Here is a 12,170-nt window from a genome sequence, read left to right as displayed (position 1 = left end):
TTTTGTTTAATGGAAAGCTAATAATTCATTAAGTCACAAAAATGTTAAATTAAAATAAATCTTTTAAAATCAAACAATCGAAATAAAACACTTAATAAAAAACTAAAAATATTACACCTGCATGTCATGTGATCATTGGAGTAATATGTAATCATGTTCAATAATCAACATTGTAACCAGAATTCTTTGACATTTCTATAACGGTTGATTCATGAATGCGTTTGAGTGTTTGTTGGACAGTTAAGACAGTTTTTTCTGCTACATTGTTCTATTATTAAGGCCTGAAAGGTCCCCTTCCTCAACTCTCTCTATTATTAAAGCTTTTAAATGTGTTTGTGATGTCTGGGCATGAGGATGCACTGGAGGAACGTACGTCTCTGCTGTGCTCACTGCCAAGTGCCCTCAAGTTATCTACGCTTAAGAACTCTAGGCATGCAACTACGCTGTAAAAATAATTTTTCCAAAAGTTGTTCATTAAATAAAGATTACACTGTTTAACACAGTTTGTTTGGCTTTATTTGTTATGTTTGAGATGCTGGATACGATAATGACATGACGTTTTGTGTATCATTAACAGAGTTCATGAAATCTAAAAAAAAACAATATGCTGATAACTCAAGCTAACCTGTTATTATAAAGATGACATGGTGCATGCATAATACTGAGCACTTACATTACACAGTTAGCAAAAGTGACCAGAAATGCACACTGAATGATTTTTGTCCATTAGTGAAGTGAAAGTGAAAGTGAAAAGTGAAAGTGAAGTGACATTCAGCCAAGTATGGTGACCCATACTCAGAATTTGTGCTCTGCATTTAACCCATCCGAAGTGCACACACACAGAGCAGTGAACACACACACACACACTGTGAGCACACACACCCGGAGCAGTGGGCAGCCATTTATGCTGCGGCGCCCGGGGAGCAGTTGGGGGTTCGATGCCTTGCTCAAGGGCACCTAAGTCGTGGTATTGAAGGTGGAGAGAGAACTCTACATGCACTCCCCCCACCCACAATTCCTGCCGGCCCGGGACTCGAACTCACAACCTTTCGATTGGGAGTCCGACTCTCTAACCATTAGGCCACGACTTCCCTGGAATGACTGGAATGTAATGGAATATTACAGAAACTTCCAGAAGGTTGTTATAAGTAGTAGTGCCTTTAATGCAGAATTATCACAAAAACTTGTAAAAAAAAAAAAATTTGTGTTTCATTTTTTTGTTACTGTAGTTGTTTATCAAGAAAATACAATTTCAGTCTTTCTACTACATTTCAGATTTAATTAAATGTGTTACTTGCCATTCAGTGTAATTATTCGTTAAATTACGTATCTTTTATTTCCAGTACTGCACAGTCACATATTCAACATTTTGATTTTGCACTGAAATAAATTGTTTGGTGAACTAACAAGTCATTTCAGACTTCTACAGGATGTGGGTAGGAGGGAAAAAATCCCAGCTAAAAGTATAATTATTTGAGTTCTTATTAGTTGAGTTTATTTAGCGTGAGCTTAGACAGAGCTACTTTAACCACTACTGCTGGTGCTAAAAATAATAAGAGTAATCTCACATTGGTGTAATAATAAACTGAGCTGTCAGGGGCCAGTCTGCCTACAGCACTTTAATTAAAGTCCTCATCATGCTGTTTTTCTGCTTCGAATAAATAAGCTCCTGCTCATAAACCGAATCAAAATCCTTTGAGGTTCACAGCCATATTTAAATGAGTGTGATGCTTTACATACTGTACATTTGTACTTTCAGAGACGCTGTCAGTCTGTGCATTGTTCTTCATTCCAGTGATACCAGTATATAAGAAAGGAGACAATTAGAGAGGAAATATTTCCTCGGAGAGGACCACATTATTGGACTCCTGGTGGATGGTGTGTTGCTATGGCATTGAGCTGTAGTCACACACATGCACAAACTCCCAGAGTTGCTCCAAACCATCATTGCGTTCAGAAATGCGTGACAGGATTACATAATGATTCCGGCTCTCTCCCAGAGACTAATCTTGTGGAAGAGTCTGTAAATAACAGTTTGGCATGAAGTTCATCTACTGTTCACAAACCTCCGATTGCTTCTTTAAATAGTAGTTAGTGCTAAATGGCACACAGTTATACAGTAATCTATAAAATGTATTTAACATTCATTATTTTAAAGCATTTGAAATGCATTCTGCTATCTCCACAATCATTTCTCCCCCTTATAGAAAATTACTTTATGCCACAATGAGTTATTGTTTATAGTTCATGCTTTCACATCATTTGTAGTCCAAGGTGAAACACTGTGTTATGTGTCTGCCTGCAAATCCACTTGGGGCTCATTCTCAAGAACGCACAGATGAAATGAATGAATAAGCACGCTGTGTTAGAGTACCATTCAGATGCTCGTTGTTTTCTGTGTCGTTAGGGGCGTCCACGAGTGCCAGAGGGTTACATTTATAATTATATTTATAAGTACATAGTGTTTAAAGATGCCTCTTATAAAGTGGGACCAAATAAATTTAGGAAACGCTCTATTATAAGGTGTCCTTTGTTATACATGTTACATGTACTTACTTTTATAATAACAATTAATTATAACCCTAACCCTAAACCAAACCCTAATCCTTACCATATAGTAAGTGCATGTAGGTAACTGTACTTAAATGTATAATTTCACTGTCACCTTGAATTAAAGAGTAACTGAAAATTACACTTTTACGCTCTACGGTCACATTAAACTGATTAGAAGTGACAGTACAGACATTTATTATGTAACAAAAGATTTATATTTTAAATAATTGCTGTTCTTTTGAACACTGTATTCTTCCGTGGATCCTGGAAATTAAAATGCATCATGGTTTCCACAAAAACATTGTGCAGCACAACTGTTTTCAGCATTAGAAATGTTTCTTGAGCAGCCAATCAGAATGATTTCTGAAGACCATGTGACACTGAAGACTGGAGGAATGATGCTGAAAATACAGCAGACCATCACAGGAATAAGTTACACTTTAACAGAGATTCACACAGAAAACAGCTGTTTGAAATTATAAAAATATTTCATATTATTACCTTTAAAAAAAAATGCATATATAATAAATGCATCCTTGCTGAGCATACAATACTTATTTAAAAAACATAAAAAAATCTTACTAATCACATAATTTTAACCCATGGTTTTATATAAGCATGTTATATACCATGTGTACCAGTCGTGGTGTGGTTGTAGGATTACTCAATTATGTCCCCATTATTTTCCCATGTTTGTGAATGGACAGCTAGCATCAACTGTCTCAGCTGCAGTTATGTTTGTTCTCTATTCTGAGGAATACACCACACTGCCTCGCACAAGAATTATGGCTTGATGCATCGCTATGGAAGCCATCTAACCAATCAGCAGCCTCCCTGAAGACATTGGTCCTAACAAACTTCAAAATCAATTCTGTCGCTCTATTACATTAGGCACAGATCTGGCAGTGACTCCAGTTTGGCAGAAGTCTCATGGCACACATGGAATCTGAATTATTCATGCTTGGCACCACTGGGAAAATAATAAACTTGAACCAAACATGACGTACACTAATGAACTGATTCAATGAGTCATGCTTGTGACAGACGTGGAGATCAGAGACTTCATTTATTTAATGTCATTCGGTGGTAAAATATTTGTATTCATGTCTTTATAGACACAGCTATGTTAACATATGGCGAAAAGAAAGTAAAGACAGTAAAACTCCTGCAATATGACAAATAAGCAAACTACTGCTATTCAGAGGGAAAGAGAAACACAATCAAAACAGGTTCAAATCTGTGCAAACAGAGGCTTGGATTGCCAGGCTAACAACAACAACAACAACAACAACAAAAAATTACTGTTTTGTTCCAAACTTTAATGGTTTTAAATGCAATGAGTTCTTAATTGAGTGCTATTTTAGCATGAGAGTATTTGTCAGGTTTGTTATGCATGATCATAGAAAGAGAATAGAGGAATGTGTTGATTATAGCATAGTTTTTAAAGCATGTGTGTACAAATAGAGTTAGATCTCGACATCATGCAACCAAGAAGTGCCTTCGAAGACAAATACATGACTATACAGTCATTTTTGTTGATTTCTACATATAAGAGCATTGATTTAGTTTACTGTGGATTAAGAAAAATTGTATTGATCATGCATATGTCCAATGACTATGTAGCCCACAGAACTTCACAGAAATTCAGAAGTTGTTACACCTATAATTAAAATTCCTAGATCCCATTCCCTGCTTGTTTATTGAATAAAGTACTTTAATTATGCATTGAACTAAAAATAGTTGGGGAAATGGATGTCATTCTATGTTAAAGATGTTTCATGTGTGTGGATATCTAACACATTCGATTTAATTTTTGACAATCTGAGAATAGTTTGTGACACTGTTGAAATCTTATTTTGATATTTTAGCATGCCAATAATGCAAGGTGACCATGAAGTTAGGTTGATCCCCCAGTCCCTTCCATTCCTAATAATTTCAGAAAGATTTCACTGATCGTGTCAAGTCCAGTGATAAACAAAATAACTGAATACTGAGTGATTTCAGGTTTCCATTGATCTGTGTACATGTTATTGATCTGTTTTGCCCAGAATCCCCTCACCTCTGTCTGCAGGTCCCTAATGCAATCTTCAAGAGCACTGCTAGTCGAAAACAAGTCATTGTCACCAGGCGAGCATGAATCACAGAAAAATCTGTTTATTATAATTTATTTATGTTTTTCATTTATTTTTATTCAAATGATTAATCATGATTAATCACATCCAAAATAAAAGATTTGTTTGTTTAATATATATATATATATATACACACACACACACACACATGCATGTATATATTTAAAAATATACTGTATATTTTTTAAAAATGCATTTATAGTTAGTCATATATATAATTTATAAATATTTGATATATAAACAAAAATGTTTCTTTAATATATACTTGCATGTACATGTATTTATCAATGATCAATATACACAGTAGCTACACATGCATATATTATGTTATGTAAACAAAATCTTTTATTTTGGATGCACTATTTTAAATAGCTTCATGGTTTTAGTTGGTAAAGGCGGGGTTTTTTTTTTATCCGAATAATTAGACTGGTTCTGCTGAACTCGATGCTCCTCATTAGCCTGACAAGCCCTGGCTGTCTGTTTGGGAAGGAGACCCATGAAAGAATGAAAGCATACAGACCCTTCTATAACATCAGCTTGGGCCTGTAATGAGCTGCATTGCAATTCATGTTCGCGAAGGACTGGGCAGACATCTGGGTGTCCCAAAGCGCAGCATGCGTCCAAATGATTCGCTCCTGAGATCATGATACGTGACAGAATCGAGTGCCAGATGTTGAGAGCGTTTCCATGTGGATTAGACTGTATGTGACATTTTGATGTTCGCTAGACGTCACCGACAGCATGTCTAATAAGCTCGCGCAGTGCAGAACGACAGTTCTCTAAAATCACCAGCCAGTTCTTTTGGATGATGCGCATGCATGGTGCACAGCATCTCCAGACGAGAATAAAGCATCTTTAAGGAGCTCTGTCTGCCGGTGCATCCATTGGCTAGCTGGAGGTTCCACTGTGTCCTGTGATTGGCTATTCTTAACGATCCTTGGCTTGTCATTTGTCCCTGTAATTTACTATGAATATTGTATGCAGGCGGAAAAGCTGCTGATAAGTTTGAAATAGCTTAGTCCTGGGTGAGACGTGTGTGTGCGAGGATATATATCTCCTATTTATTAGGAATGCTTCTCTCCTGGGTTCGGATGGGTAGGAATGGTCTCAGTCGGATATTCACCATGTGAATAGATATTTCTGCCGCATGTTTGGAGAGGACTATTACGCAAAGAATGTTTTGCGCTAAACTGAAGGATCTGAAGATCGCGGGTGAATGCCCGTTTTCTATGGTCGTGGGAAATGAGGAACCCGCGGATTTTGAGGAGAGCTGTGCGGTGAACGTTGTGCCAGTGTCCAGAGAGGTGCAGAGCAATATCACCAGCATTCTGCCCAGACGCAAAACAAGCCGGAGCAAAGTTAATCTGCATTCACTGGGAGAGAGCATCCGAAAGCTGGTGTGCCCAGAGGTAGATCAATGCACCTGATGATGTGTTTGCAGCAATTTCTTACACAATGCATTGGGGGAAAAAATCTGTTTTATGTCAGCGTGCGCATGCAATGCGCGCAAATAGAATTTTGTAACTGAGAGAATTAAGTGCGCGAGACAGACAAACGACTGTTATTAAATGCATTGCCAAAAACACACGTTATGCTATACCTTTAATGCATTTTCTGTTTATTATAGTTCGACAAATTACGAGATGCATTGATCAGAGTTATGAAACAGCCGAGTTGGTAAGATATTATTTTTCATTACAATACTTTGTCTTACATCGGTTTATAATATCACATTTAAAAGTGTTACAGTTTTATGATTTGCATGCTCCTTTACTAAAGTAGAGGTCGTTTGAATTTTGTGCACGTTCTTATGACACTATATTGCATCAGTATTTTTCCACATTGTTTTCTATATTACATTACCTACAATATTTCAAATTATAAAGCACAAAATGTTGTCTGTGTGAATTATATATTACATTAGATTTTATTAGATTATGTTAATATTGTATAGACCAAGCTGTTCTAATGTCGTGTTAATTTACTGACTGTGATTTAATATAAGTGTCCATACATTAGCCCTGTAGCATGCAGTTCTGATGTATCTCAGACACTGGACAATGCTGAACAATTATCAGATGTCATGAGAGACTACTCCCTGAAAACAGGTAAGAGAGCCATTAAAAATGCTTTATGACTCTGGAGCACAAAAGCAGTCTTAAGTCTCTAGAGTAGGTTCCCGGAGCGTTCCCCTAACCTTAAGGGAACGTTCTATTTATGTTAAGAAAACTTTCCTGGATAACCAATAGGGAACGTTCTGGCAATGTTCTGGGAACCCGAAACTAACGTTCCCAGAACATTTCCAGAACGTAAAATTGTTAGCTGGGTTTGTAGCAATAGCCAAAAATACATCGGATGGGTCAAAATTATCAATTTTTCTTTTATGCCCAAAATCATTAGGATATTAAGAAAAGATCATGTTCCATTAAGATATATAGTAAATTTCCTACCCTAAATATATACAAAACTTAATTTTTGTTTAGTAATATGCATTGCTAAGAACTTCATTTGAACAACTTTAAAGATGATTTTCTCAATATTTTGCTCCCTCAGATTCCAGATTTTCAAACAGTTGTATCTCAGCCAAATATTGTCCTATCCCAACAAAACATACATCGATGGAAAACCTATTTATTCCGTTTATAATCTTAATATTCTTGTGATTGAATCCCAGAGATCCCCATGGACACGCTAAAGATTTCTCTGGGTCTGGAGGTGTTTCGGGACTGTTATGAGGAGGACGGTCATATTCTTCGTGTGGTGGGGGGAGCTCTCCACGATTTTCTCAACAGCTTCAACGTTCTTCTAAAGCAGAGCACGCCGCCCACCCCAGAGGTTCAGCGCTACATCCAGCAAGCCTCCATCCTCTGCCTGGACAAGGATCCGGGGCTCCTGACCGTCTATTTCTTCAATCCCCTCCCCACCACCGAGCTCTTCTTCTCGGGGATCATCCAGGCGGCGGCGTGCTGGCTCTACTGCACTCGGGTGGAGGTCAGAATGGAGGTTGGGGGTAAAGACAGCGGTGCTCTTCAGGCCAGTCATCAGCCCCATCTGATGTACTCGGTGATCGTGAGAGACGGCAGGAGCCTGACGCCGAGCCCCATGAGGACACCCTCGTCCGGAGACATTCCCCTCTCGCTGCTCTACTCCACTTTTCCCTTCCACATTCTCTTGGATCAGGATATGGGCCTGATGCAGATCGGAGACGGTTTGAGGAGGAGGCTCGGCCGAAGCAGACCCGTTTTCCTCGAGCACTTTCTCATCGTTTCACCTGAGATTCGAGCTAGCTTCCAGGATATTTTAACCATGCTCAACACTCAGTTTGTGCTACGTGTCAAACAGCACGGACCGAGCTCTGCCGACAGCCCTGGAAAGGTATTTTTGGTTTAACAATCGCTCCCTCTGCCTTTGCGTGTGCCCTATGTATTGAAATGCTGATGCACCGTGAAACTGCTTACCTGGGAAATATTAAAACGTCAAGCTTATTGCACAGAGTGAGGAAAAAAAACATACAAGTTTGCAGTTTTGAATGAATGCTGGTTTGCACGAACTTCTGAAAGTCTATGTGTCATTTCATCACACCCACATCAAAGAGAAACAGGTTTCATGTTGATTAGACAATTAAAAAGCACAACAGGATTCAACTTATCAGTGCGAGTAATTAGTAGGATTTTTCCTTATAGGTTTGTTTTCGTGCTGATCTGAGTTTGTACGAGGTGGTTTAAGGGTATTTTTAATGGCAAACCTCAGTTTCTTGGGTTGCAGATGATCAGTATAATAAGGGCATGGAAGCAAATGTCAGGCAGCTCAAAGCCTGTCTTAATGAGATCTAGTCTTATCCTCACACGAAAGGAATGACACAGCATCCTCTAGATTCATTTACAGTATGGTACAGAGACATTTATAGGAGTGTGTGTGCATCTATATGGTTCAGGTAATGTTTAGTCTTATGTTCTTGCCTTTTTCTACACGTGTCTTTATATGACCAGAACTGTTAGTTTGATATACTGTAGTCTCTCTCAGTCCAGTTTCATCCTGGTGGAAACATAGTGTAAATATTTCCAGTGTACGCTCAAAGATTTAGCTGGAATGAAAGGAACTTAACCAGGTGGTAAGGTTAGGATAACTGGACATATTATGGTACTTACTTCAAAACGAATGCATATCAAATACCTTTGAGCAAGATATGAAAGAAATTATATTATATTTAAACTGATCTCATGAGAAAACATAACAATTTGTATAAAATTTAAAAAAAATACTTCTGTTCACAAATGAACAAGCAGAATCAGAATTCGAATATGAATGTTGCTGCTTAAGTTATAAAACTACGATAATTTAATCTTGGACCAAAGGTAATGTTTCTGTTTGTTTACAGATTGGTTTCTTTTATCATTGTTTTAATTATAGATATATGGAAAAACACTGTGCATTAGGGGACTGAAACTGAAGCAGAAATGTTAATATATACACAGCTCTGGGAAAAAAATGAGGAGACAACTCGAAAATTCTCAGTTCTTCTGGTTTAGTGGTTTTCGTTTGTTGTAAATGAAAATGATTTATCTCTTAAGTCTGCTGATGTTAAGACATTGGTATCGTCTTGCCTAAAATTTAATGTAAACATAGCACGTTCTGTTATTTTGACCAGATGTTGTTTCATGCTCTACATTTTAATTTAACAGTGGAAAGAAATGTCATCAGTAGTTAACAAAAAAAAAAAAATTGTTATACTCAAAAACTCCAAACAAACAGATTTTTTCAAGTGGTCTCTTAATACATATATTTTTTCCCGACATCGGTCACATTTATAACACACTAGTCCCAAACTCTTGAATTAATTCTCATTGCAGCACATGGACCTGAAGGGGCAGATGATCTTCATGTCAGAGATGAGTGCTCTGCTCTTCCTCGGCTCTCCGTGTGTAGATAAGCTGGAGGAGTTGACAGGCCGCGGCCTCTACCTCTCTGACATCCCCATCCACAATGCACTGCGAGATGTTGTTCTGGTCGGAGAACAGACCAAGGCCCAGGATGGACTGAAGAAGCGTCTGGGTAAAGCCAAAGCCGCCCTGGAGCAGGCCCACCAGGCCCTGGAAGAAGAAAAGCGGCGAACAGTAGAGCTGCTCTTCACGATATTCCCAGGGAATGTGGCTCAGCATTTGTGGCAGGGGCTTCCAGTGCAGGCTAAAAAGTTTGATCATGTCACAGTGCTGTTCTCAGATATCGTGGGCTTCACTGCGATCTGTTCGCGATGCACGCCCATGCAGGTGGTGAACATGCTCAGTGAGCTCTACACGCGCTTTGATCACCGCTGCGGTGAGCTGGATGTGTATAAGGTGGGTGATATTGCTGTGCTGAATAGTTGTAGATTTTGATATAGTGCACAAAAAAAATGCTGTCTTCCTTTTTAGGTCTTGCAGCTTCAAACTAGATTAAAAAACATGCTGCTTTAACTTTATCTTAGGGCCCTTGGGATTTCATACTGATTATTCGCCAATAGTTAATGTCATAATTTTTAACATGCATGCTCATAATCTGCAGGGAGTTTTGCTAATGTAATCTGAAGCTGAATTTCCCATAGACATGCAGCAGAGATGAATTTCTTGTAAACATTCTTACAGACAGCTCTATCCTAAAATAGACTCCACTTTTGTCTTCTCCAAACATGTGTGTCTCAAACATCTCCATACTATGTCTCTCGAGCTGTCAAGATGTAGCATTTTGTTAAAGTAAAGTTAGATTGTTATTATAGCTGGATGCTCACAATCTGATGATGCTTTTTTGTGCTCAGTAGTCAGTTAACCACTGTGTGTGAATGGGAATGCACTGGTGAGCTTTTAATAATCATGCAAAAAAATTATTTCATATTAGATATCCCTAATTGAATCTACCTAGAGGTGTGTGTTTGTGCATTCAAGGTGGAGACCATTGGCGATGCGTACTGTGTAGCCGGAGGCTTGCACAAAGAGAGTCCGACCCACGCTGTCCAGATCGCTCTCATGGCTCTGGAGATGATGGACTTGTCTGATGAGGTCACGACCCCCATGGGAGAGGTTATCAAGGTTAACGTTTCAGCAGGTTTCTCTATGTTCTGTCACAGCACGAATATGAATGAGTCAGATGCGCCACTTAGTTTTGATCTTTTAATCTTCTCATATTTCTCATGCAAACCTTTGCTAGAGACAAAATAACGCAACGGTTTCAACAAGACTCAACAGAAGTCTCCATTTAAAACCAAAGCATGACTCATTAAGACAGAACGCTTGTATATTTTTGTACAAACACCCTCCCACTACAAGGAGAATGGTTTTTGAAAGATTCTGTTTTAGACTCAATAATTAATCTATGCAATTGTTCGAATTACAATTATAATGTGAATACTGCTGCCTTAGATGCAAAACTATGATCATTTTATATAACAAACATTTATCTTGGAGAAAGGTCATATTTATGTTTGTTTGAAGATTGAGTTTGATCTTCAGTGTTATCATTGTTTTGATACATTTAGTCATTTTCAGACGCTTTTATCCAAAGTGACTCATAAATGAGGAGGAAACGATAAGAATCAACAAAAAAGCAATGATATATCAAGTGCTATAATACGTTTCAATAGCTTAACGCAGAACACATAGCAAGGGTTTTTTAAATCTTATAATAAAAAGAAAAGGAACAGAGGAAGGTAGTGTTAGAGGCATTTTTTTTGCTTTTGTTAACAGTGTAATAAATAAAAAGAAAAAAAATATATTAGAGAAGCTAGGGTTCTTTAAAGTTAGTGCAAGTCTAAAAGCGGCATTTTCTTTAAATAAAGAATAGAATTAGAATAGAGATTGCTGGAGTTAGAGGGTCAAATAAAAATGGAAGATATATTTAATAATAAATATACAGTATTGGAAAGCAGATGCATCAAGGTGCAGAATTGTATGGTTTGAAATAAAGAGATTTTTTAGTTTTAAGTGAGTCTCTGCTTTGTTTTATTCTCAGATGCGTATCGGGATCCACTCTGGCTCGGTTTTGGCCGGTGTGGTCGGTGTTAAAATGCCCCGCTACTGCCTTTTCGGCAATAACGTCACATTGGCCAACAAGTTTGAGTCTTGTAGCCTGCCGAGAAAAATTAACGTCAGTCCCACCACGTACAGGTATAAACACAGCCACGGCTCTCCTGTTTGTTAATTCTGTATACTGTACTTCTTGGCATCGACTAAATGTTTTAGTAATTATTTAAATAAGCATGTTTCTACAGTAATTCTCCTCTTTAAGTGAGAGCAAATACATGACTTTAACAGCGAGTGAGTTAAAGCAACAGCATTTATTTGACGTAAAAACAAAGAACAGGAGCATTCCTCCTGGAGTTTTGATGCTGGAGAAAGAATAACACGTGAAGATCTGCCTCATTAAATCATTTCTGGCTGAGCCAAGTAATATTCCACTTTCTTAGACAGCTTTACTGTGTACCTGCATGTGGCCTTTAGGACGATACGTTACTTC

General features: G+C 38.0%; 1 protein-coding gene across 1 annotated transcript in view; it reads left to right on the top strand.

Moving 5' to 3' along the window:
* Positions 1-5,474: 5,474 nt before the first annotated feature.
* The window catches only part of LOC132142155 (guanylate cyclase soluble subunit alpha-1-like), a 7,257-nt gene continuing 561 nt past the window's right edge, over positions 5,475-12,170 (top strand). Inside the window, exons 1-7 of the mRNA XM_059551803.1 lie at positions 5,475-6,094; positions 6,313-6,362; positions 6,705-6,793; positions 7,360-8,060; positions 9,536-10,021; positions 10,604-10,747; positions 11,667-11,821. Of these exons, the coding sequence (XP_059407786.1) occupies positions 5,861-6,094; positions 6,313-6,362; positions 6,705-6,793; positions 7,360-8,060; positions 9,536-10,021; positions 10,604-10,747; positions 11,667-11,821 (1,859 nt within the window). The 5' untranslated portion in view covers positions 5,475-5,860. The remainder of the gene's footprint in view (positions 6,095-6,312; positions 6,363-6,704; positions 6,794-7,359; positions 8,061-9,535; positions 10,022-10,603; positions 10,748-11,666; positions 11,822-12,170) is intronic.

Source organism: Carassius carassius, chromosome 6 (assembly GCF_963082965.1).
Source record: "Carassius carassius chromosome 6, fCarCar2.1, whole genome shotgun sequence".
Taxonomy (NCBI): Eukaryota; Metazoa; Chordata; class Actinopteri; order Cypriniformes; family Cyprinidae; genus Carassius; species Carassius carassius.
Note: the sequence above shows the minus strand (reverse complement) of the source record. Positions and strands in the feature narration are given on the sequence as shown.